Below are 27,401 nucleotides of genomic sequence, written 5' to 3' on the forward strand. Positions count from 1 at the left end.
ATTTAAATGTAGGCTGCCTGACGTGCAACTCTGTGAAATCTGAGTGTATGAAAGAATTCCATGGTGGTGAATCAGTAACAAGACAGAAATTGTGTTGATTGTTAGGCTGAGGGCATGTGGCCTGAAATGTTGTGAATATGCTTCATTTACAGAGGCTCATGGCTGACAGAGGAGCTGTACCAATGTTCATCATACCTCTCACAGTAAGATAACATAATTTATTTTGGTCATCCTTTATGTCTATTACAGTTTATTCTGTTACGAAAGCAAAACGCTGCATGAACAATGTAACTGAGATACAGTTAATGTCTTATTTCACAGTTGGTGACACTTTATACATTTGCGCCATGCTCTGGGGCAAATGTTAAAATAGGCGTCCCTGAAAACTATGACGGCATTTTCCCATGGTACCTATCCAAGGTAAGGCATTTGATTTTACAAAGTAAGTTCAGGTAACTATATTTCTTTTAGCCTTCACAACCGCAGTAGTAGATGTATAATGCTCACAATCTCCCAAGTCTTCCTAATGTCTTTCTAATTTCTAATTTCTGGATATGCTAAATTTACGAATCCTGTTTTAGTAATGTAGCTAATATTATATCATTACAGCATGTACAACTCAGTGGAAAATCAGCTAGAGCTAAAATATTATGTTGGAGTTTTTATTCTCAAATTCATTGATATAGCCCTTGAGAGAACGATTGGCAGTATATGACAAACAGACACAAGTTTAAATGTATTTTGCAGCTGTAAAATGGTTAACATTTGCATTTTTTATGTGAAAATGTGCCTGTAGTGTGAGTAATGATAGGATAGAAAAACGTCGCAAGTCCTACTCATAAAGAATATAATCTATCAATATGTAATCAGAATTAATACAAGACAGAACCCACTCATCCACAATTCCCTTCAAGTGTCCTCAACATCAGACAGCAATTATTAAAGAAGGATTTTAATTCTTTTTTTTTTATTATTACTGAGTATTCTTCAAGAACAAGCCTGTTAATTGAAAACTTCTGCTGCCAGAGGAATTTTTCATACTCGTTCAACAGTCTTTGTGAGCCTGCAGGTCTTTGTGTGGCAAGGACATTGCTATATGCACAGAAAATGAAGGTAAAACGAGTTTCATCAGTGGCTGTATTTTTCCTCTTGCCTCTGCACTCAAGGCTCAAGATGTATGAACACGCCACTCTCGTCACTAGACTATAATTGATGTTGCGCACAATGCCTTTCAGACGTCAGACCCAGCCTCTGCATGCAGTCCAGCAGGGTGGCAGGCGGGATGTTTTATTCACACATGTCACTCAGGCATCATCTGGATTATGCAACAGCATTAGTATCTGGCACTTTAAGTGGCTGCATTGTGAATTCATCAAATTTAGTATGAACCGCAGTCATATTTTCACTCCTGTGTTGGATCCAGCATTATTAAAACACCCTTCAAATAATGTTTTAATGGCTGGAATGGAGGAGTTAGATAATAACCCCACTTTGTGATATAAATGGAAAGGACATAATGATTGCTTCAAATTGGTTTCAGGTAAAAGCTCTTCACAAGGGTCTGTGCATTAGAGAGTTTTTTGTCTACCGAGTTTTCCTTTTTTTACATTTTAGATGATCAACTCTGCAAACTATTTGGAGTGCAAAAGCATTGCAAATGTCACCAAGTAACCTGATAAAATAGAAGACTGTTTCAATCCCCTGGTGGCCTACTGCCTCATTAGACCACTGGCCTTAAACTTAAACATTTTGATGGTAGGGTATTCTTGCTTTGAGTGGACCTTATGTCAAAGAATGCAAACGATTCTGAACCTTGTGTCTGGTTATAGACCTAGCCTTTCTGCAAAGCATCACAAAGGTGTATGATTGTTTTTACCAGTAATTGGCCCACCAGCCACAGGACTAAGAACCAATTTTAACGTCAGGATACAGGCCAACAGAAAATATAAAGCATGTGGGGCAAGCAGAGAGCATCAGCAGCCAGTATGGGTGTTGTATTATCATCCGCTGTTCCTTAGTCAACATTTCACCACGCACGGTAATGGAGTTTCATTTTAACTGGACATGTGACTTTTCACCATGAATACCAGAGGAAATGGAGGCTTGAGTGTCATTAAAGCCAAACATATAAAACACACTCTGTAATTTTTACTTTGTGGGCAGATTTTATAAAAAATCTCAACAACAGACACCATTACTTTATGTTTCTTTATGTTGAGACTTGCTGTTGATGTCATGTCCAGTCACTAACCCTCTGCAGATGACACCCATATCCCTAAGTAACTTGTATAGATGCAGATGTATGATAGGCTGGCTGGAATAGTCACCCTGCTGATCCTTACACCTACCCATCCAAAACTCTTACACTTTGTTAATTAGTCGTAGGTCTTACTTTTTAACAGGAACGGATGTTTTATGAACTGTATTCTGCTCCATACAGCTCCATAGCCTCCCAGCCAATTACAGTGACCTGGTGGTAACGGGGGACGATGAGGGGATTTTTGGAGTCGACGCCGGGTTTCTGTATGCTCTCAAGCCACTGGACAGAGAGAAGCAACCATCTTACTCTCTACAGGTGGGCCATCATTAACGTTAGACACATATTTTACACAGTGATGTCCATGAGTGAATGCTGGTAATGATACTACATGTCTTACTTTCACAAATGTATTAATTGATTTTTTTTTTTTTTTTACCTCGAATTCATATTTACTTTTATTCAAGTAATCAATCAATTGTGAATATGGATCACTCTGATGTGAATATGGATGTACTATTTTACTGATTTAAAGAAAAAGAAGAGAGAATACTTGACTCTGTTGTCACCTGTTTGTCCTTACAAACCACAGAATCACAACAAAAATCATTTTTCAAGGTTCTGTACATTACTTACTTACTTGCTCTTATCATCTGGAGGCCATGTGCTTATGTTTGATCCTATATGAAGCATGAATTGCTCTTTGGATTCTCTGCATAGGAAGGTCAAATGCTCAATCCTGTGTCGCCTTTGAAGAGGTTGGCATTCATAGCTAGTAAAATGGAGCATAACTCAAAATTGGCCGGTCTGGCTTATAGAATGTCTGTGTGTGTGTGTGTGTGTGTGTGTGTGCACGCGTTCCGCAGGTGTCCTTCAGAGCATTGGTGCAGCGTCAGAGCTTCAACGTGGAAGTGTGTGTCATAGACAAGAACGACAACGTGCCCACTTTCACCGAGGAGAGCATGAGAGGCAGCGTGCAGCTTGGGCTTCTCAAAGGTAGAAAAACCTTCAGCTCTGATGTCACGCTGTGAGAGTCTGAAAGAGATTATTAAATCGTGATCACAAGGAAATAAAAGTTTGATATCAGACCTCCACATACCCTTGAAGGCTGCCTGCCTCAAGCTTTGTCATTTATGTATTCAGAACTCAGTGTGTTTTGTTGGAGAGACTTCTACTGCCACAGAACCACAATTCACATACACTGTATACAGTTGGTTACATTTTTGACTGACCGTGTCTTCTGTCTGTCAGGGATCCCGTTCATGCAGGTGGAGGCGTCGGACCGTGACGACCGCAACACAGCCCACGCCGAGCTGCGCTTCAGCCTGATGGAGCAGACACCCAGGATCCCCTCCAGTCACATGTTCTCCATCGACTCCGTCACCGGAGAGGTTTCCCTCACCGAGGATGGTCAGTGCCAGCTGAGTGACTGAAGGGAAGTTTTCAGGGAATGTGATAGCTTATAATTGGCCCCCGTAGAGTAATTCTCGTTTGGCTCGTCCCCTGCCTGGGACGCTACAGAACAGCGATCCTGAAGTTCGTAGTTATTCAGTGTCTTGCTCATGGACACTTCAGCAGAGCAGAACCTCCTGCTTGCTGACACTAGAACCTGTTTCCTCCATTTTAAAGTCCCCATGAAATGAACTCCCATTAATTTTACTACCTGAAAAACAGAGTATCTTTAATGGTGACTTCATGCTGCACTAGTAGGCATAAACATTTTTTCTAAATTAATAAAACCAGCAGATTTTTGAACAATCCCGCCACTCCACACCCCTCCTATCAAATGAAATTGCCTTTCTCTCCCTGACCCATATTCCATTGGTTTAGACTTTTGAAAGATCCCTCACTGCATTAAGTCCCGCCCCAACATCATGTTTCAACAGGAAATACATCAAATCAAGGAAGTAAAGATGCAATTTCATGGGGTCTTTAAAAGCAGTCTCCCTACTCACTAGGTCAGCATGCTGCAGAGAGGCCTTTCCCTCCTGATCATGAGTCTCTAACCTCCTCTTGAACATTAAGAATGTTTTCACGTCATAGTTTTGTTTGTTAGCAAGCCATTAGTCTCAATTAGTCTCACGTGCAAGCCGTTCCATACACTTGAAAGTAGCTGTGTGCTGTTTTGAGAGTCACGGTTTCATATCCCATTAACTTGTTCTTACTGTGCAAACAGATATTAAAAGGGGGCTGGTGCCAATTTAGAAATAAAAGCTCTGGCTCTAAAAGTGTTTGAATGTCCCAAGAGGAGGTCTGGTTAGTGGTCCTTAGGATAAGCTGCTAAAAGTCGTGAACCTTCCCTTTAAGTGATCTAATATTTGGATTCATTGGGATTATTTGACAGTTATCAAATAATATAAACAGGAGAAAAGCTTGATTGCATGGGGAAATGTAAATAGTTCACAGATATATAAAAGGCAATAATTTGATTTTTTTTAAAGACATCATTTATCTGGTGGTTGGGGTTAGTATTTATCTGACATTCACATACTGTTCATGAATTTACAGCTGTAAAACACAAATCACATATTGTACTGGATATATTAGATGTTTATGAAATAAGATACATAGTAAATGTAAAGATATGATACAAAAGTGATGCTAATGTTTGCATTTCAGCCAGTAATGTTTGGCTGAGACATATACAGGCAGGCACAGGCAGGCAGGCACACACACACACACACACACACACACACACACACACACACACACACACACACACACTAGACCCAGCCAAATCCTGTATGCTGGTGCTATTTCTGGAGCTGTGGTGTTGCCCTTTGTTCCAGCTTGGCGAGAGCTGGATGACTTTCACGCTTGCTGGTCCCTTCCCGCCCACACTGCTGCCTCTTTCCAAACCGCTTCACAGCAGTGAAACTGAAAATTACCTTCTTGATTTTCTACCTTGTCTGCAGGCCAGCTGTTACTGATGGCTGTGATTACCTTTCTAGTGGATTGCTCATGTTACTTCTCCCTCATTTTAGCACGAAATTGCAATTTAAAAACCAAGCGGTGAATTCAACTCCCAGATAGCAAAGGGAAGTCATGGGTTTAAAAAATGATGGACATCTTAGATTGAACAGGCGCTGTGTGAGATGTTTCAGTTATCACTGGGAAAATACAGTCTGTTAAAGGTTTTTGGTGTTTCCATAAAACACCACATAATTCCGCTGTTTTTCTTTCAATTGCATGAATTGTTTCTTACACAATATAGGACTTTACAGACATATGTTCTGTCATTAAACACAGCACAACATGTAGATGTCTGTGTGACAGAGGTTAAATAATTTTTTGTGTCCTTTTATCATATATCCCACTGTGACCACCAGGAGCCTCTACTCTGGACCCAGAGATGTGTGGCCGCTATAAGCTGTCAGTGATGGTGAAGGACATGGCTGGGAAGGCCAACGCTTTCTTTTCCACCGGCATCGTTACCGTTGAGGTGACAGGAAACACTTGGGCGTCGCCTGATCCTGTGCGACTCCAGGAGAACCTCCCGGGCCCGTACCCCATCCCCATCTCACAGGTGAGACAGCGTAATCCTAGCCTGATATTCATGTGTGGGGGGGTGTTGATTTTCCCTGAACCAATCACTAGTGACTGACGTATCCGGCCGCTCTGACGTTACTTTCAGTTACACTGATGCTGGGCGTATTTACTAACTTTACCAAGAATGTCGGTAGTTTTTGACAAAAATATCGTGTTTGCAAAGACAATTGTTGGTTAAGGAATGATTTCAACAAATATTATTCTGCCGAAACGCCAATGAAAAACCTGTTGCACGAACGGTTCAAACTTTAGTCCTGCCCACAAAGGCGCTGATTGGCCCGATCGTTTTTCCGATCGAGAAATCGCCGTTGAATAGAACGACACCAGACCCTGAATCTCTCGACCAAATCTGAAGAGTGGGCGGGTCGCGATTCAGGAGTCTTGAACCAGGCTAGCGTAATCCCACCGCCAAAATATTTAGAAATGAAACAAAGCTTAAAGTAGCAATACACCCTAAAACACTTTAACACTGTTAAAAACAACTATTGGCGATGATCATTTGGTAGTGTTTTTTTTTTTTTCCCACAGATAACTGGCCAAAAGGTTAGGGTTAGGGTTAGGTTAGGTTTAAGGTTAGGTTTGGGGTTAGGTGTAGGGTTAGGGTTAGAGCTAACCCTAGGGCTAACCCTAACTGTCATCACGTCCAATATTTTCATTACAGCTACAATGGAGTTTGATGTCAGAAAATTTTCAACCTGACGTGGAGGGTCAAGAGTATGTAGGTTTTTATTCCAACCAAAGATTACACCAGGCAATTTCACTTATTTGGTCCCTGCCTCTCTGGTTGAAGGTGTAAATCAGCTGGGCTGGTCCCTTATGGATAGTTAGCTATAGCTTATAGAAAGTTCTTCCCGAGTTGTCTTGGAGAGAACGATCTTCTCATGAAAGACAACACAGAGAAGTTTCCTTGCAGTTTGAGATGGACTGTGTGCTTCACATCGTGCGCATGATTAAGACACACAGCTGTTAATTTCCGCAGCTGTTTCAACTGGCTCGAATGTGATGCAGCATTCCTGCAATGAATCTTGGGGCTTCCCATTCGTTCTTGTCCGTCAAGTCACCATCCAATGCATCCTCGACTGGCCTGTTTTGGAATCGTGCTTCAGCAGTTAGATATGATGTAAAACGCATCATGGAAAACACAAGAACGCATATTGAGAAAGAGCCATGGAATGTAATGTAATTGAGTAAGGGACGTGACTCCCACTTTTTCTTGACTAGAAAAACTCTAAAGGCAGGTTGTGGGAAAGTGGGTCCACCAAAAAAGTAAATTATAATGTTTCATCACAAAATAACTCCTGGAATACACTAAAACCACTTTTACTTGTTTTTTTTCACTCTAGAGAAACCATACAAACATTACATTAACTAACTTGCAGTGCTGACTTTATTGTGAATGCTGTACCAACTGTGATATTATATTACCACAAACCAAACACTTTGTCAATACCCTGGATTGAGTAAAGCAGCATCATATTGCCAGTTGCTGTTTTTAGTGTCCCTCGGGCCTTCCTAAGTGACCAAATACTGAATTATTGATGTCGTTCAAATGCCATGGTTCCTTTCAGGCTACCTCCTGACTGAATCGCTTTAACCCCCATAGTCACTCACTCTCCCACCTACCACTTCTCTCAGGGACGTTATGCAAACCTAACAGCTTAAATTATCATTCAAATCAGCTTCAGTCTCTTCCAAAGAAATTATAGCGTGGTTTCTCAACCTCAGCCATGCTCAGCATGATAAAAAAGTCAGACGTGTATGAGATCACCACTCTTGTTTTATGGAAAATTCTTGTTTAATTGACCCAGTCAGACACTTTTCGCATTTCCTAGTCATGTAACACATTACTGTGTTACACATTACTGTGTCTATATCTGTCTCTGATCTTGTCTGACCTTCTCTTTGTTATAATATCAGCCGTATCCGCTTCACATGTGTAAAAATAGCCCAAAATCTCTGAGAGGTTTTGTAACACAAGGAACGGACATTTTGATCCTTGTGTGGATCTGTAGCTTCTGAGGAAATTAAATAAATGTAAGCCTGGCAAAAATGAACTTCATGTATCCACTGCAGAAAACTGTGGGAAGAAGAGACATGGGTTTCAGAGATTATTCTGATCCTGAATTGATTGCAATGTGTAGTTTCTGAGAATCTGTGCGGCCGGTAGGTATCTCACAATGCCTCCCCCTCCTCCTGTTTTCTCCCACCTCCTCCGCACTCGCCCTCAGCCTCTCATCTCCTCTGTAACAACAGCCCCTTCCACCCACTGAAAACGTGTGGATTCACAAGTGTAGGCACATTTGATTTTTTTTTTTTTGTCATATTTTCAAAAGCCACTACAAATCTCCAATAAAATCTATCACTCTGTCATGTACGTTGAATTCCTAATCACCACTGTCATAAAACACAGGTTTATGACAGTATAAAGAGCTTTTAAAATGTCTCTGCTTTTACGGTGATGAACAGTATGTGTGCCTGTTAATGTTGGCATGCCAAGATATTTCACTGGGCAGATTCCCCCTATGTATCTGCTTTTGTTGCAATGAAAACTGCATAAGAGAGTGAGAGAAAGAGAAAGTCAGAGCACATATTATACTAGACTAGAACAATCAACATGAAAAAAACAGACCATTCAGTTAGCTGCAGCATACAAAGTGACATTTCTCTCCACTACCCAGAATCTAAATCACACAGAATTGGACTAGGCTAACATGGTGTCTACTTGGGGGAAGCCTCATTTCGCCCACGCTGGATGATTGTACTGCTGTGCTTCGTAGGTGGTGGGACTTACCTCTGCTATGACACATCCACAGATAGTCATGTTCAAGGACTCGCTGTATGGATCTCAGCCCCCCTACAGTCTTAGATAAGCGGAACAGTCATGTCTACATCCACTAAGCAGTAAATAACGTGGATTATTTGCCATTATCCATGGTGTGACGACTCATTCGTGACAGACATTGAATAAAATCAGTCGATTAGCATTCATTATGTATTTCTTTTGCTGCCGCTCTGTATTTTTATAACATCCTTCTCGGTAAAGCTATGATGAAGGTGCACTGCAGTAGCACTTTAGTTCGCAATCAATGATCATTGTTTGGCAGTTAGACTGTGATCCAAAATACGTCAGTTTATGGTAAGTAAAGTAATTTCTGTGATCGCTTTTACTGATTCTGCAATCAGCACAAGCTTCATGTTGTAATACTTGATGTAAAATGCAGGAGTTGGTTATGACTTGTGCGTCATCGGGGCTGGGGAGCTTACTTTCAAAATGTAATCTACTGCAGATTGTTGATTGCCTGCTTAAAACTGTGATTATGGAATGTAATCAATGGAACTACCCAAACTCAGTAAACCGCAATCTACTGAAACCACTGGAGTGGAAGAGAGGCCTCGATCCTACCTGTGAATGAATGAGGGGCGGCAGGGCTTGTGTTCTCTGGGAATCAAGGCTTGGACACTATGTGATTGCATGCAGTAATCTGTTTCAGCCATACTAGACCTTCTTCAGGGCCACACAACCAATGTTCAATATTACAAATATTGTCAAATATTATATAATCTCCCTCTCTCTCTCTCTCTCTCTCTCAACTTAATTTTGGACTGCCTTCCCTCCAAAATAGGCAGAATACATTAACATTAAATGGACAAGTTATTCCATTTCACAGGCTATCATTTCAATACACCACCTGCTACAATCAATACCAACCATTGTTTCTAGATTTGGAAAGTGATGAGCTTTCCAATAATCAAAATGCCTTTGCTCCTTCCAAGATGTCCAAAAACAATCACCTATATTTCAGTGTATTCTGACTGAAGTGTTTATTTCAGCTCATTGCACAGTTTATTGTAATACATGTAAATGATTACATCCCTAACCCTAACCCTAACCCTAACCCTAGGTGTCATGTAAAAAAACACTCATCTTGATGCAGCTAAAACACAAACTGAAGACAGAATGTCCTCTGCGAGATGTTGGATCAAACACTGAGCGAGGCAAAACAGATGACTTCATAAATGTATTGTATTGATCTATTTATAGAGCAGTCATTGATCATTAATCAGGTCTTTAAACACATCTCTTTAAAGTCCTGCGGTCCAGAAACACACCATAACATTGGGAGGCGGCCAGCTGTGTGAAGTGGCTTTATGTATACAAAAGCACAGAGTTTGGGCAGCCATCTCCAAAACAAGGGAGGAGTGTGTGACAGTGAGTTGAGGAGATACACATGCCCTGGGTGTGCATCAGCTGTGCTGCGGCTGGGCTTCTCTCCTTGTTGGGTGCTGTTTGATGGCTACTAGGGCCCTTTCAGCCCCGTTGCACAGCTCTCTGTCAAGGGCTGTAAAGCAGAGTGGAAAATCCCCTTCAGCCCACAAAGTTAGTTCTGGCTGTGCTCTCTGTTCCACATCATTGTCAGTACATTTGGTTGGCTCTGTAAACACATGGTAGCTTAGCTTTGTACTTATACATCATGCCGGCCTTGTTGAGTAGGTTTCTGGCCTTGTAGTGTATGTTAATTTTCCTATTGTACCCAGATGGATGCCACTTTACAATACTTTTGATAAGACAAGATCGTAGCCTTTTTGTTAATCATTTTTTGTGTGTGTGTGTGTATGTGTGTGTGTTTATCTAGGTTAAATGGAGTGGAAGTCAGGCAGAGTACAGTCTGGAGGGGGAGTTTCCAGAGATGCTCTTCACCATCAGCAGAGAAGGAGTCATCTATCTCAACGCCCCTCTGGACAGAGAGACGCAGGACCAGGTCTGTACATCTGCAAGATAAACATCTCCGGCACAAAACACTAAAAGTCAAAGAGTTTAGGATTAGCGATTGAACTGTATAAACATTAAGGTTGTAAACTATAAATTGCATTTTGACACAGGCTGAGAAAACTGCTACACCATGCCTTTATGAATGAGTCACATGTTTGAATCCTGCTGCGCTTGTGTTATTTGCACCCATCTGTCAGTAAAGCAGCACAAACTTTTCAGAAATTTTAAATTACATTTTATAGCAGTGTATGACAAAATGTGTGACTGCCATGGTTTGAGGCATATGATTTAAAGTCTCATTTTCTGGTCATCATGGGATCTTATTAAATTTAACACCAGCAGAATTACATGAAATGTTCCAATGCCATAATCCATTGTTACATATGATATGCAATATGCAGGCCAATATCTGCAGTGCTACTTTTGTGTATCCAATACATTTTCAATAGATTTCATTAACTTTCTATTACTTGCAATAACTGGGAGTCAGATCGTGGAATCAAAACCCACTGGAGGAATTATATGTGATGGAACTGATGGCAGTAAACTCCTGCCTCATAAACTTAAACCTCGTAAACTTTTCTCATATTGTTTAGGAAAAGTCATCTCCTGTTTTAAGACTCTTTCCTGATGACCTGTGACATCAGCAGCAAATGACCTTTCATGGAGAATAGCCATGGGGAATAGCCTATTTATAAAACTAAACGGAAGTGATCAAGGAAACGGCCTAAAATGTGAAAAGCACAGCTGTGTTCCATGAACATGTGGCAAAGAGAAGAATTATTGTAAGGATTATAAAGCTAAAGGCTTTACTTCAAATCTTGGGCTAAGAGAAGAATCATTATTTGGATTAGGATTACAAATTAAAGTTCAAGTGTTTGCATTTCGCTCTAGGGTTTTGCCCACTTTAACTTAAGCCCCTGACAGCTTTGAAGGGCTCAATGAACAGTAAATTTTGGCACAAATGCTTCATGGTTGAAATTGAGATGTATCAGGTAAGAGGCCAGAGAACAACACGGGGGCAGTGAGCTGCAGCACTGAATGTGATTAGTCTTAAAACATATGCTTTTAGGGTAATTAAAAAGACTCTTACAGCTAGCGCTTAACACTTTCTGTCTTGTAGTGGTCATTTAACTGAAGGTTGAAAATGTGTTCCCCAGGTTGATGCCTTGTGGTTTTAATTTAGTGTGCAATTGGATTGCAGGAATTTCATAATGTCACCAATGTTCATCTGTCCTCCAGCTTTCACCACCTGTGATAACCTTTGACCTTTATACCCTGCCTGCCTGCAGCCGTCCCTTATTTCCATTTCAAGCTCCTTAAAACATAGCCTACATAAGATAAGATAAGATAAGATAAGATAAGATAACATAACATAACATAACATAACATAACATAACATAACATAACATAATATAACATAGCATGACATGGCATGACATGACATGACATAAGAGGAGACAACTTAAATTTCATATTTGTACTTGCATATAGTATGCATACACACAGAAACATATAAACACTCAGTTTTTCTCTGACCATGAAATCATCAAATACATGAAGATGATGGAGGGGAAGAAAGACAAGTACGGGTAGAGGAAGGACAGGAAAAGGTGGATTAGATATACAGTAGGCACACCCGCTCTAAGCGGACAGAGGCGCGTACCCAACATGGCTCCAGAAATGACTGATAACCTGCGGATGTGCTAAAGAGCAGCTGAATGCCAAACTTCTGTTATCTGAATATGGGTCCATAAATCAATCGGCCCGCTCTCTGAGTGGTAGCGCTGTTAGTGCCTTTTCACGTTGTTAGCTTCGTGGTCTCATCTGCCAAAGGCACAGCATGGAGAAGGTGGTGATATAGGTAATATCTTATTCCAAGTTTATCATTGCAGAGCTTCATATCCCAAGGTTTAAACCAATATCGAGTGCCATGAATGTGGTGCTCTATGGGAAATACAGTCGAGGTAAAAATGCAAAGATTCCACACATGCATAACCAGAAGTCTTAAGTTGTTATGGGGTTTTGTTAAGTATTCCCTGAAACTGTGTCTTCTCTTTTTGCCTGTGTTGTCAGTTCCAGATCAGCATTGTGGTGGAGCGGCCAGACGGCAGAGAGATTGCCAAACCTGTGGAGCTGCGGGTGATGGTGGGCGACGCCAATGACAACAGACCCACCTTTCCACAGGCACAGTACCACACTGTGGTCAAAGAACTGGCTGCTCGGGGTGACTGACAACATCTATCTATCTATCTATCTATCTGTCTATCTATCTATCTATCTATCTATCTATCTATCTATCTATCTATCATGTTAGTTTTACAATTCTTGTAATCCATTATTAGTTTTTAAAATTAGAATGTTACTTTCATTTTTCTTTGATATTTCTTTTTTGTGTGAAAAACGCAAAAGTACTCTATAACAAGTTACCTTTAATAAAGAGTAACTTTTCAACATAATTAGTTACTTTTTTAAGGTACTGTGAATAACAAAGTAAAGTAACTAATTACCTTCAAAACTAACTGTCACCAACACTGTCTATGGCATTTTGTTGATTGCAGAACAGAGGTGATCAGAATGTTCCAAGTTCAAATCCAGAGCAGAAAAAACATGATGTTTTGTTTCCTTGCAGACATGCTGTGATATGAAATGTAAATGGTCAACATACTCTCAAAACATATTGTTTTTTATTAAGGGTTCTATGGACACAAGAACTCTAAAAAAATCCTCTGTCCCATTCATTCTGTAATGGGAATATTATTTTATAGCAGCAATAATAGGGTAGAGGAAACATGATGAAAGTGTTGGCTCTGGGTATAGGCTGGAAGTGATGAAAGGGCCGAGAGTATCAGATAATTTTGTAGATGAGGCTGTGAAAGCGGATTGGGATTTTTGCCAGGGCACCAGGGAAAGCACCCTCACTCCTACGGGTGCTCATAAAAAGCACGGGGTGTGTTGTGACATATCAGGTCCCGGCATAAAAGCTTTTTGTTGACGCTTTAAAACAGTCGGTTCTCGGAAATGAATTACACGGGACAATCTGCTAGTCTAAATTGGATCACAGAGTGAGGATTAAATGAGAGGTATTGTCATGCTCAGTTTCCCCTCATCCCCATGCTGTGCTCCACATGTCCGGTGCTTGTTGCAGACAGCTGCCTCGAGCTGTTTTGAGGTCCTGCCCTCTTGGCTGTTCTTGCCTTTCAGAGGGCTTACATTTACTGTAACTTACTATCTTTCCACAGGGACAGAAATCCTGACAGTGCAGGCGGCCGATAACGATGACCCCAAGACGGACAACGTGCGGATCTTCTACCGCTTAGTGGGCCAAATCCCGGAAAGCCCCCGCGCCCTCTTCAGAGTGGACCGTGACTCGGGGGTCATCTCTGTCCAGGCAGACAGCATGGAGGGCACAGCGCCACAGTACACCCTCACCATCACTGCAGAGGATGCTAAAGGTGACTCTGGACTCTGGAACTTAATTTCCACTTTACCTGCTGTTTGCTTGATTGATTTTTTGGTCATCATTTGATCATTAAAGGAACAATTAGTAATATAGACTCTTTAGCAACATCTAATGGCAGCCAGAGGAACTACAACAATATCGGCAAACGCGTGTCCTACTCCACAAGTCCCATCACCCTTAAGCCGCTTGGTTGTTTGTGAGCATATTGCTTACACATATTTATTTATCCACGGTGAAGCTATGGCGAGATAAGCAGTGTTTCGCCTATATACAGTATACTGTAAAATCATGCAAAAAATATTTTCTATAGTGTTTTCTGTAGTGTTTCTATAGTTAATTCAGTACTTCAGTATAGCAATTCAGTAATTCAGTCGCTGCTGAAAATGCACAAGATTTTTTTTAAATCAAAGATGCACCTTCATGATCGAAGTGACAAATAGTGACATGTGGTGCCATACACACACACCCCCACCCCACCCCAACTTATACTTCTATATTATTTGTGCAACAAGCCAGTAAAATATTACTGATTGTTCCTTTAAAGGTATAAAAGAGAGTGTTCCAGTCAAGAGACATCTTCGTGTACCAACAAAAAAAGGTTGAAAGCTTATTTCCATTGTGGTCCTCCACTTTACTTCCTCTACCATACTCCCTCCCACCATGCTCATGGTATGCAGACGAGCTTCTGGACTGACAGATGATGCCGTCTCAGTGACTCAGGGATCGGAGTGTGACAGATGCAATATGAGACACTTGCTGTTTTTCTTTGTGTTGTGGACTGACCCTGACTCACTAACAGAAGCTGTGATGATGTTCCTGGCAGGTCTGAACAGTTCATGTACTGTGGTTGTGACGGTGCAGGATGAGAACAACAACCCACCTGTCTTCTCCCAACATGAGGTGTGCATCCACGTGTACACACACACACACACACACACACACACACACAAACACAAATGCGTCAGTCTGCTCATAAAATGATAAATAATAGGTTAGCTTTGTAAAAAGGCATACAAAAACATCACGGGTGATAATTAATGGTTATTGGACTGGGTTGAATTGCTGACTGTGAATCCGCTATGCAGGTCGCTGATCTGATTTTCCTGGCGGGGAACTAGATATGCCCTCTAATCTCAGGCTTATGGAGATGGATCCATGTTATTGGAGGAGTTTTATTCAGTTCTTTGTACTCCAAATGGACAGTGTTCTTTGAGTTTAATCTGATAAAGCCTGCAGTTGAAAGTAGTTTCCATTCATTTATTTATAGCCAACTCCACATACGTCACCACAGAATTATATCCAGTACCTTTGACATATTTACTAAGAATACAACTAAGTATCAACATGTTGATCGTAATCGCAACATTATAGAGATTTATTTCTCAACTGCTTTCATGGTTCAACAACCAGAGGCATATCAGAATGAATTTACAAAAGAGGAAAATTGTTGTTAATCCATCAATTATTTACCCTCTCTTTTCTACTAGATTCTCATTATTTTTTAATGTGATAACTGTCGTATAACAAGCAACTTTTATTTTTAATGAATAAAAACAGCTTTGGGAACTACTTCTGACATCCATCTTTATTTAATAATGGCCAAGCTGAGCAAGGCATCGGGGCATCAGCGAGGCCGCAGACAGTCCCAGCATGCAACGGTACGGTAGTTCCCTCGTTGTGGCATAGCTCACATCTGCTGGTATGAAGAAAACAGGCTAAAGATAGGCAGTTACAGAAAATCCCCTAGCTTCCACCCACATGTATTGAATAATAGAGGAGAGAAAAGTCATGAGGGTTTGGGAGGTACGTGGGAGAGCCATCATGTTGTGATAATGGGGGACCGATCTGTGGCTGTTCTCCCTGTCAGACCACACTGACACCGAAAGACTGCATGGACATTATGAGCTGCTATGGAATGTTTTATTTTGAGCGAGGAGAGGAGGTTCAGTTTGAATGAGATGTCCCACTGCCTTGGAATTTAACACTGTGTAAATTGTTTGTTGAGTTTTGATATGCATGTCCAGACCAATGATAAGAGACAGCGCTGTTTATTGCAGCCTTCTGTTTTCATAATAGGATGTCACATATCATACTCGCTGATATATCATCTGTCGTCATGGTATCCTCTATGCCCTCGCCCCCGGCCAATCAGCACCATAGGCTCTTTACCACGTGTCTTTCAAATATTGGTGTTGCTGAACGTTCATTTTCAAGCTGATGCCAGCTACAAACAAACAAATGTGCACACATGCTCAGATAATCGCCCCCCACACCCACACACACACACACACACACACACACACACACACAGAGGTGGAAAAAGCTCTTGAATAGGTCACGCCTGAGTAGTCCAGCTTTTTCCATGGCCATGTGAAGGCAGAGCTATAGGGGGTGATGTGGGAGGCGAGTGGTGACAGCGCTGGGTTCAGCGAGCCTGTGGATGGGGCAGCCAGATCAGAGGCACGGCTGCTTCACCAGAGGAGAGCTGTGAGTGGCAGATTAAAGGGCTGTCTAAGCGCACAGATACTGCAGGAGGTGTGTGAATGAAGGTCAGCTAGCACAGGCAGGGCAGCAGGGGGCAAATGCACTCTCCCATAGAGCCACACATCTATTCACCGCTGCACACACGCATAGCAAATGAGGCATTAAGTCATCTACGAGTTTTATTGGCGACCAAGGAGTTGCAGCCACATGGACAGATGTCTGGCAGAGCTCACGGTGGCCTGTAAGTGACAAACAATAAAGTGACATTTTCACACTAGAAATGAGTAAGCTGAGTAAGCTGAGCAGAGATCCATCAGAAACGTCTAGTGAAGAGGCAATATATCACAATGCAAAATATTTGAATAATAATACAGCTTTGTCAGAACCAAATGTCTCGCAACACCGGCTGCTCGCTCGTCGCAGCAGCCTCTGTTGCTGAGCAGTTGAAAATGCGAGTGGGTGGGTGGGGAGAGGTGGGGAGTGTTTGTTCCAAAACAGGTTATGGTCTGGAAAGTGAGTTTTGAAAGCCAGACATCTCAGCAACTGGTGACGTAATAACTGAGTCATGGCATGGTATTGATCAACAGCCCTACCAAACCCCCACAGATATGTTTTGGTCATTTTGTCTTACTTATTGCACCTTTAACACTGTCATGTGTACATAAGCACACTAATGCACACACATTTGTGCTACTCAGAAGTATTATCCTGTCAATTCTTGGCTCATAAATTAATTAGTTATGCTGAATGATCATATTGTGTGATCTGATTTTTTTCACCTCTTCCTTGTCAGTATGGGCCCTATCACATCCCAGAAGATGCTCTGGTGGGAACCACGGTAACAGCGGTGTTGGCAGGGGATGCTGATGTTCGAGGAGGAGACAGCTGGCAGGTGGAATACCGCTTGGAGTCCGGGAACGAGGAGGAGGTCTTCACACTCGTGACAGACAAGCAGACCAATGAGGTCTCACTCGTCCTCTCAAAGGTAAACAACACAGACCAGCCTGCAATCTCAATTTTTTCTGGCATGATAGGATGGAACAAACACCACACACACACACAGACACACACACAGACACACACACAGACACACACACACACACACACACACACACACACACACACACACGCACATTAACTTATTGACCCCCTAGCTAACTCACATTCTGACAGTAGATCAGCTTTTCACAGACCCCATATTGAGGTCAGAAAAAGACTGCGACCTCAAATTTGAAGCAATGTTTTTTTGTCTTTCTGTCTTTTGTCAACATGCTGTTTACGGTATGAGAGGGTGCAAACACATTTCCTTTCTCAGAGGGACAGAAATCAAGCATGTCAAGGACAACTTTCTGCAGGCAGATGTCATGTATCTGTCCTTGGTGTCTGTGCAGTCCAAAAGTAATTTGTATCAAAATAGCAATCGCATATCTGAAGTCGGTTGAGTTTCAGTTAGTAGTTTTAAGGACATTATTTTCATATCAGAGGGCGCACATGTGAGGTGCCACCACCAAGGTTGGAAAAGAATGAAGTCAATACTTCAGTCACACATGCCTCAAAAAAAAGAGTCCAGATGACAATGGAATGTTTTAGCCCAATAATCTCCCCGATCCCCGGGGCGCATCGCCCTTCGCCTGCCTCCTATAATCCAGCAGGGCGTTTAGGGATGAGGGGGGAATGTGTGTGTGTGTGTGTGTGTGTGTGTGTGTTATGTTGTGTGTGTGTGTGTGTGTGTGTGTGTGTGTGTGTGTGTGTGTGTGTGTTATAACGGTCTGCTCCCTGTAAGTGGGCCAGCCAGGAGACAGTCTATTATTTTCAACCTCTCTTTGGGAATTGATGAATGCGGTTGAACTGTGTTGCACATGTTCCTCTGAGGGAAAGCAGGAGAAGTCTAAAAGCTAAGAATGGACCCCGTTGTGTTATTTCTGATTTACACACAACTGCTTGCAGTTTTTAGAAGTGATATCATACAGATTGAATTCTTGTCTCTTTGAGCAGCTTTAAACATGTACGTTGACTCTGCATGAGAGATTTCACTGTAACTAACTGTAGTTTATTTGGTAAAAAAAATAAAAAAATGAAAAAGACAGAGCTTAAATCCTTTACAACTGTAGACCCAGTGGTTTAAAATGAGCAGCAAACTGAACAGTCTAATTCATGGTCTTGGAGTGTGAGGTCAGTGCCAGGCAGACACATTTCATTATTAGAAATTACACACTGCTCACAGCCCAAGTGAATAATTAGATTGTGTGAGCAGACACTAATGGCAGTTTACCACATAGACTAGAAACGGAGGTAAATGTATAATGAACCAGGGGATGTGAGGGGAATCTAAAGAGGATGGGGAGAAGAAAGAAAACATAAGACATTATTTTAAATCTAAAACCATTTTATGATAAAAAAATAAAAAAAAAGAAATTAATTGAAATGAAATGAAAGAAAGTTTTCTTTCCAGTGAGAGCGAGGTGTTACATCTTGTTACAACTGTTAATGGAATAACATTCCATTCATGTATTAATCCATTATGCTAATCATAATTTGCAGCTAATAGTGTGATAACCCTAATACATTTCCGATTATTGTAGTAAAAGTAATCACCAAAGAAATCTTCCATAAATATTCATCCTTTTTCAGATGCAGCACCATACTAACTAAATTTGTGAATGGGTGACAGTTGTATATTAGATTCTCACTATTATTAAATTGTCAGTTCAGCTATTACAGCATTTGAAAAGTGAAAATTTCCACCTTCCTAAATAAAACAGAAAAATGAAAGAACGATTACGTTAACAGGAAAAAAGGTATTATGTTAATAGCAAGTAACTTTTATTACATTCATGGGAAATGTATTACGTTAACAGGATTATTGCTTCAACTTAGTTATTCAATTAGCAGTTGTAACATGGATGATATAAATAAACAATGAATGAAGAAAGGAACTGCTGTGATTGTAATAGGATCAGCCAGCAGCACAGGACCAGCTCTGTTTTACAGCAGTAAGCATGATGGGTAAGGACAAAAGGAGAGTAGCAAGGATGCTGGGAAAATGGTTGAGATGGACACTTAACAGATTCCAGGGTGACTAATGGTTTCTGCATGTAACTGGGGTTCATTGCCATGGATCTGCCTATCACAGAGAACAAAAGGAGGACTAGAAATATCAGACTGGATTTTACAGAAATGCAGGCTAGCTATATATAGGGATGATTCAGTATCACTTAGAGGTTGAAATCTTTTATGAACAGAAAAGTCTGACTCAAACAGGAAGGGAATTGGGGTTTAAGATACTTAATGAAAAGTGGCAGCTGTATGGGAAAATGCATTACATGTAACGGGATTACAATTATTTAATTACAAATGTGGAGTGTAATCCATTAAATAATTATCAGGAAAATAAAACAACAATCAGATTAATGCTGAAAATAAAATAGGTGGCTACTCAGCGATAACAGATACAATCTTAATTTCTGACATCTTGAAATATTGGTTTATAACGGCGAAGATGAGCTGAAGGTGAAGATACAGCAAATTGGAATGAATTGTTTAACTTTACATGCTATGGATTTCAGGTTGCAAAGTAATCCAAAATTAACCAAAAATAGTTTGATTATATTAATGAGTTTGAGTAATATAGTGGATCAGATTACAGGTTGTAGTCTAATTAATAAATAATCAATAATCTGGAATACATTTTGAGAGTAATCTTATCCCTGCACATGCCCTGGCACACTGATACACACTGATACAGTCGGTTAATACGTCACTTCCAGTCAGCAGTGTTACTCATCCACTCTCGAGGTGTGTCTTTCTTCTCCTTGGCAACACAGATGCACTCAGCCTGAGCAGCATGATGTCAGCCAGCAACACAGCTTTAATAATACCTCGTTTTACTGGAAGATGGAGCAGATAAAAGAACAAAATGGGACACCAAACACAAGCTTCTGGGCAGAATTTAGAAGGTTACTATAAAATAATCAAATCCCTTAAAGGTTAAGACTCAATAATGTAATCTCATTGCTTTCAATTGGATTCATTTGCCTCCAACATCTATTGTCAGGCAAGACTTCAAATTTACTGACTGAACTGAATACCATTATAAAGATCATGTACAACTATAATCTTTCTATAATCCCACAATGAAAATATTTTTTTTTATCCTTCAAACAGGTTTCTGAGTAATCCAATAACAGATTACAGTTAGTATTCAGATTACAGTAATCCTGTTACATGGAATCTACTACTCCCAGTTTTGCTGCTGAAAGGTCTCACACTACAAAAACTACTCTGCATAAATAGCAAATACATTTTTAAACAAACTTTTACATAGGCAATCATAGAGTGTAAGATCACAGTGGATACAAGACACACATCCCAGACCCACATGTTTATGGACACCTGTGTAATATTCCCCATACATGTAATATACAGAGTGAGACACAGTGTATAAAAGTCTGTACAGTATTGGATGTACTGTAAATGTATATTTTTCACATGGAAATTATATGTAAAAGTCTCCTCATACACTCTGGCACAGGCTGTATAAAAGTTGGTAAAAAGATATGTTATTTTTCAGACTTCAGCAGTGTGTATGTGATTTTTACATGCGGTGTGAAAATAAATATATGAGTCCAGAATCTATAGGTCTAGATCTATAGGAATATCCGGCAATCCTGAGACCTTTCCATACAGGTTGTACGATTATGTTTATAAAAGCCTGTATAAAGACAAATCCATTACGGGGGTAGTTTTTGCAGTGTCACATTATTAGAATAGCAGTTGCACTCAGCTTTCATCATGGAAAATGTTTCATTAGTGACACGGTGAATCAATTCGCTTTTTCCCTGTGACTCCAGTGTCTGGTTCATATTGGAAATACAGCAAAGCTCTGCCAGTAAATCCAGCTCCCTCGTAGGTAAGGGGACTGGTGTGTGTGTGTGTGTGTGTGTGTGTGTGTGTGTGTGTGTGTGTGTGGGGGGGGGGGGGGGGGGGGGGGGGTGTCACTGTGTCTGTGTCTGTGTCTGTCTGTACTCATACAGTGTAAAGCAATCCTTAGCAAACCAATGACTTCCACTGAATTTAGTTCTGCCAACAATATCAATACCTGTAACTCAGGAGGGGCCTACATTTTGCCAAAATACCGATATCCTCTAAATAAATAAAATTAGGTGACCTTAGGTAAGTTCCTAGGAGAGCTTAATAATGCATCCATGTAAATCCTGTATTTCCTGGCATTCATGTTGTACATTGCACTTCATTTTTAATCCTTGGATGAGAAAGAAACAAAGCTCTCCGTAGGGCTGAAGAATGTTACGATCGCAACTGCAACCATGTCACCAATAATTTCCAGGACAATTTGCGCACCCATCCCTATGTATGTGTTTGTGTGTGTGTGTGTGTGTGTGTGTCTACATACGCACAGGTATTGGACTTTGAGCGAGAGAGTGAGTACATCCTAGTGCTCAGTGCTCAGAACCCTGTTGCTCTGGTCCGTGGTCGCTACGGACCCGCGTCCACGGCAACTGTCTCCATCTACGTTGACGACGTGAACGAAGGTCCGATCCTGTCCCAAAGCCATTACGAGGTCACAGTCAGAGAGGGCGAGGAACCGGGGCGGGTTATTGCCACTATCCGGGGTTACGACCCTGACTCTCACCCAATCAGGTAAGCCAAGGATTATTGAACAGGAATAATTAACAATAACCCCAATTCAGGAAGTCAGAGACATGGAGTATTTCATTTATGATTTTTAAGAGTTGTGTGTGCTTTCCTTTTCCCTGTTTTTGCCCAGATACTCTCTGCGAGGCGACACCAAGAGGTACTTTTCAATAGGGAAATATTCCGGTGAGCTGAAGACTGTGCAGGCCTTGGACAGAGAGGAGAACAGCACCTACACCATGGAAGTCATTGCTGTGGACGGACGTAAGATGGCTTCCATGACGACGTTGTTAATTACCGTACAGCTATTTGATCAAAGGCTGCATTGTTGAGAGAATATTCTAGAAATCCATAGATGAAGTGATGGAATATTATGAAACCTTGAATAGAGTGCAGTATAATGAATAAAAACATCACACACAGGTGGATGGGACATGTGCTTGAATGTGACTCAGTAGTCCCAATTTATTTTTGAAAAAGGTTCTCACATTTTACCTCCAAATCTCACCTTGTCAGGCCTCGTGAGACTGTTCTGTGCAAATTGTATCTTGGAAACTCAAGGATAGAATTGTCAGAAAAATAAGAGCACGTGTACACACACACACACACACACACACACACACATACACAACTTGAACTTGAAACAGAAGGCACTGCATTCAGACATTCAGCCCATGCAATGAGAGTGCAGTTTCCCTCTTCTTCTGCTTCTAAAAACTAGTCACAGTTACCTTTCAGATTCATTTTATTTCATGTCCATATGTGCAACACTTAAAGTAAACCCAAAGTAACCCATAGTGTACAGCACTAGGTCTACAGTGTAGGATACAGCAGTCATTATTTGAAAACTAGGAAATGTTAGTTGCCCTAAGCATATTCTGTTGCAGTCTCCCTTCATTCTCTCCTATAAGTTCCAGTTATTCCAGTTATCTTTATGTTATTTTGTTTGTCAGGAAACTCTTCCTTGTCTGCTTCCACCCTGGTGACCGTCCAAATCCTGGATGTGAACGACAACAGCCCGGTGCTCGTTGGGGACTACTCCTGGAAGTACCTGTGTACGCCCCGCTGGGAGGACCAAGCCCTGGTGCTGGCCTCACGGGACAGCGATGGGCCGCAGCATGGAGGGCGACTCAACTTCTCCCTTCGCAGCGATGCCACCGTCCGACGCAACTGGAAGCTAACACCCATCAATGGTGAGGTGAACTCAGACCAGGTGAACCCAGCCACCCCACAGCATGCCTGTTTTATGATTCACCATGGAAAGAGAGGCCAGTCAAGTAAGGTCAAATTGCCCATGGCTCCTTCAGATGTTTGTGTATCAGATGAAACATCAAGGATTATACAGGAAATGACTAAACAGAAAAGGACTTTTTCATCCTCAGCTGCTGTGAGAGGGCAACAGTGCAACTATTAGCCAATTCTTGCCAAAAACAACAATTTCATTGATTTTAATGGTTATCAAAGGGGACATTGTGCAAATAGATGCTATTTAAATATGCCTCATGAGGATAGTAATATTCTGAATATGCTCCTTGTCTTACAAAAATAAACACTTTTGTTTATCCTACTGTGACTTCTACCCATTGGAATACTTAATGCTCACTCAAAGACACAGTTAGTGGCATTACTAAACTTCCTTTTCCTCTTTGGTAAAAATCACTGAATTTCGACAACGTTCCCCCAATACAGAAAAGTTGTCAGACAGAGTGATGTCATTATGCCACGAGGCTGTGCAATGTGACAGAACTGACAAATAGGTTTTGAAATAGGCCACTGCCAATGACATGACTTTAGAAAAGAGTAAATAACGTGGACATTGAGTTAGCTCCAGTGTGTTGAGTGCTGTGAGTTTTATGAATTGAAACAGGCAGTACGCCATAAGTGGCTAAAGTTGTGTGCACAGTCAGAGGAACAGAGTGATCTGGCCTGGAAGACTTGCAAATTGCCTCGTTCTAGCTTCTTCCTTTATAATTTCCTCAGTTCTATCTGGGATGGGAATTATAACATAATGACCCTCTTTTTGCAGTTGTAAACTGCCAGCAATGTGCTAAGTGAATGGCTTCAGACTCGTTCGCTGCTGTCATCAAGTCTTTTCATACAGCTCAACCATTTCCCTCTCGATTTTTTTCTTATCTCCCTCTTTCAATCCCCTGTTCCTGTCGGTATTGATTCAGCCCAGCTGTAATTATATTTTCTGTGTAATTTCTATGACGTCGCCGCTGGGTTCCTGCCAGCTAATGGAAGCTAAAAGAGGAATCTCCCAGAATGCTTTGCACCCGGTCACAGCAGCACCAATAATGTCTGCTAGTGCCAGTAATATCAGTTTTAGAGTACAGATTTTACATGCTCTACCTCTTTTCTTCTTTCCAGTGCTTTCTTTCCTCTTTTTCAATGATCCTGCACACCAAAAGGAGACAGGTGGACCATGTGTGTGTGTGTGTGTGTGTGTGTGTGTGTCATGGTCACTGACCCCAATTCTTTCAGAGACTCAAGCGTGCCTTGTTGACGGTTCTTCTCAATACATGGTTAGGAAATCTATTAATGAGGCAGCACACTCTTATTCCATTCATGTCCAGTCTAAGCAGCTGTACTTAGCATGAAGAAAATATAGAAATACATATGTCTGTAACACATTTGAAAACTTTGATAGACTTTGATATTTTAATGTAAAAATGCTTCCTGGTATCATAATTTTCCAAAAGATTTTTTTGGCAGCTGGTCCATAAAACAAAACTAGGAAAATGTCACATAAAATATATCACACTTAAGTCTAAGTCTGTTGTGTTCACTGTTAAGTCTAAACAGTGAATACAGCTGAAAATAAAAAAAAGACAGACGCCTCTTTAGAGGTGTGACACAGCTCTTGCAGCTCTTGACAGACAAATGGAACATGAAGGGGAATGACGGTAAGGGGTGAGCGTGGGGTTTGGGACCCTCAGATAAGGGTTCAAACAGCTTGATAAACCCCTTCTCTTTACAGCACAGGGTTTTACGTCACGCAGCCAGCCGTGTCTTTTGGAAAGATTTACAGAGATTAGATAAAGAGTTAGTCACTTTAGACCGCTCCAAACACAACTCTTCTTTCTCATGTGTTTTGCAGTGGTCATTTATGGACCTCAGTTTGAAAACTGATAGTAGAAATTTTTTAAATATTTTAATTTGTATAAGTAAATGTAATTAAAAATGCATTAAATGAAGTAGAAACGATTTGTCTCAAAAACCATGAAGGTTTTGCCTTTCTTTAAATTTATCAGAACTGGAAAATTACAACAACTAATTAAAAAAGTTGCATCCATATCAGTCTCCAGCCAGCACCGCATATTGCATTCAGTTACAATAGTTTTGGTTCAACATTGTACATACTGTATATGATTATACTGAAAACACAGGGTTTCTGCCCCACCTCTATCTACCATTTTCTATCCCATCATACATTTCTCATTCAGTTAAAGGTGTCTCTTCTAATCTCTCTTCAACCATGACCTCATCATTCGAGCAAAGTGAGAAGATGATTGCGTCTGGCTAATAAATATTTATATCACAAAGTACACATCTGCACAATCCACACAGCATTTGTTTTTTAAATTAATATTCAATGTTTATCATCTTAGTCACCAAGGGAATGTGTTTTTTCCCACAGACACCCACACCAACCTGTCCTTAAACATCCCATACCTGGCCCCGGAGGTCTACACTGTGCCCTTCACCATCTCCGACAGCAGCTCTCCTCCCAGGAGCACCTTCATCAACCTGCCAGGTAATGCGGATACCGCCGGCTGACGAGCTAAAGCCAGCGCAGAGAGGCTACAGGACAAAAGGGTAGGAATAATCAATAGAGATCAACCCAGGAGAGGCAATGCACCAGCACTGTTGTTGTTTATTAATGATGCTGTGGGGCTTTAGCAATGATTTTCCCAGGCTTGGGATTATAAAGCTCTTCGAAGACTGTGTTTTGCTCAACAAAATCTACACACACTGCACTTACATGACACAGAACAACACATATATAACGTCTGACACATGCAACTCTGTTTCACTATTCATTATTCCTATGACCCAGCTCATTTGTAATATATTAATTTCTGTTTCCTACAGGCAGAAACAAGAGAAGAGTTAGTTCCTCGATCTGTGATATCATACAGATGCACAGCTCCACAGCAAAGTTCCAGTTAAATGTTAAATAATAAATGTAAACCACAAAGTCAGTCTCCCATTAATCATCAATGGAGCAGGTTTATAGCCATAGGAAAAGGTGTTCATGTTCACAAATCCCAATTAAACTGTTGGGAGGCAGTTAAACCTCCAGGGATGTAGGCAACAAACATGTTAATCCTCGCTATAATGGGAATTATTGTAGTCCCTGTTTAGTCAGCACCAGAAGTGTGACCAAGTCAACTTTGTTCAAGTCTCAAGTCTAAATATAGATCACGATCACCAAGTCAATTCAGAAAAAATCAAGAGTCCAGTATCAATTTAATTCAATGCAATATGGTATTAATAGGATAAAAACTTGGTAAGTGCATCATGAGTTTGATTTCTATAATCAGTTTCAACTTCAATAAATGCAATCATGCAAATCTCATAACTTTCAATCTAAGTCATTTACATAAACACAAGATCTTTTGTCAATACTTTAGAAACCTTTTCAAGTCATCAAAGTCAAGTCCCAAGTCACCAGTACCCAAGTCAAGTCTCAAGTATTCTCTTCATGCAACTCAAGTCTCAAGCAATTAAAACTGTGACTCGAGTCTGACTCAAGTCCAAGTCATGTGACTCCAGTCCCCTGCTCTGGTCAGAACCACTGTGATGTGTCATATTATAATGTATTGTAATGGCATCCTCGATCTGTGGAATGTTTTTGTCTTTCCTTCTTCCCCCTAGTGACAGTCTGCCCCTGCAACATCAGAGGAAACTGCAAAATGGCTGCCAAGCAGTTGCAGGGCATGCCGACCATCCAGTCTACAGTGGGCATTCTGCTTGGCACCTTTGGGGTCATAGGTAAGATAAAAAGGCTGAGAAAAGGAGTTTTTTTTTATTGCAACTGTACCAGCTACTTTTACAGAATAAATAAGCCATAAGATAGTTAAGCCTTGTGCATCTCTCTGTGCCTTTTCTTCACTCCAGGAACTATCCTCATTGTTGTTTTTGTGAGGCTGTCCTACCAGAACCCCAAACCGCCCAGCAAAACGAACCAGGAGAGGGTTCCCTTGAAGATTTCACTGTAA

The 27,401-nt window shown here is 41.0% G+C and overlaps 1 protein-coding gene across 1 annotated transcript; it reads left to right on the forward strand.

Moving 5' to 3' along the window:
* Window positions 1-158: 158 nt before the first annotated feature.
* Window positions 159-27,401, forward strand: cdh16 (cadherin 16, KSP-cadherin). Its single transcript, XM_071919538.2, has 17 exons — window positions 159-203; window positions 322-420; window positions 2,441-2,575; window positions 3,124-3,253; window positions 3,509-3,667; window positions 5,587-5,783; window positions 10,441-10,566; window positions 12,654-12,804; window positions 13,820-14,032; window positions 14,864-14,940; window positions 17,318-17,509; window positions 21,941-22,182; window positions 22,310-22,440; window positions 23,130-23,369; window positions 25,817-25,933; window positions 27,058-27,174; window positions 27,301-27,401. Exons 1-17 carry the CDS (start codon window positions 159-161, stop codon window positions 27,399-27,401), a joined length of 2,472 nt encoding a protein of 823 aa, XP_071775639.1.

The sequence above is a fragment of the Centroberyx gerrardi genome, chromosome 1 (genome assembly GCF_048128805.1).
Source record: "Centroberyx gerrardi isolate f3 chromosome 1, fCenGer3.hap1.cur.20231027, whole genome shotgun sequence".
Classification (NCBI taxonomy): Eukaryota; Metazoa; Chordata; class Actinopteri; order Beryciformes; family Berycidae; genus Centroberyx; species Centroberyx gerrardi.

Excerpts from the sequence above, each read along its gene's own strand:
- cdh16 (XM_071919538.2), top strand. The coding sequence starts at position 159 with ATGGCTGACAGAGGAGCTGTACCAATGTTCATCATACCTCTCACA. Across the intron at positions 14,033-14,863 it reads CACTGCAGAGGATGCTAAAG|GTCTGAACAGTTCATGTACT; the intron begins GTGACTCTGGAC and ends TGTTCCTGGCAG. Across the intron at positions 23,370-25,816 it reads GAAGCTAACACCCATCAATG|ACACCCACACCAACCTGTCC; the intron begins GTGAGGTGAACT and ends TTTTTCCCACAG.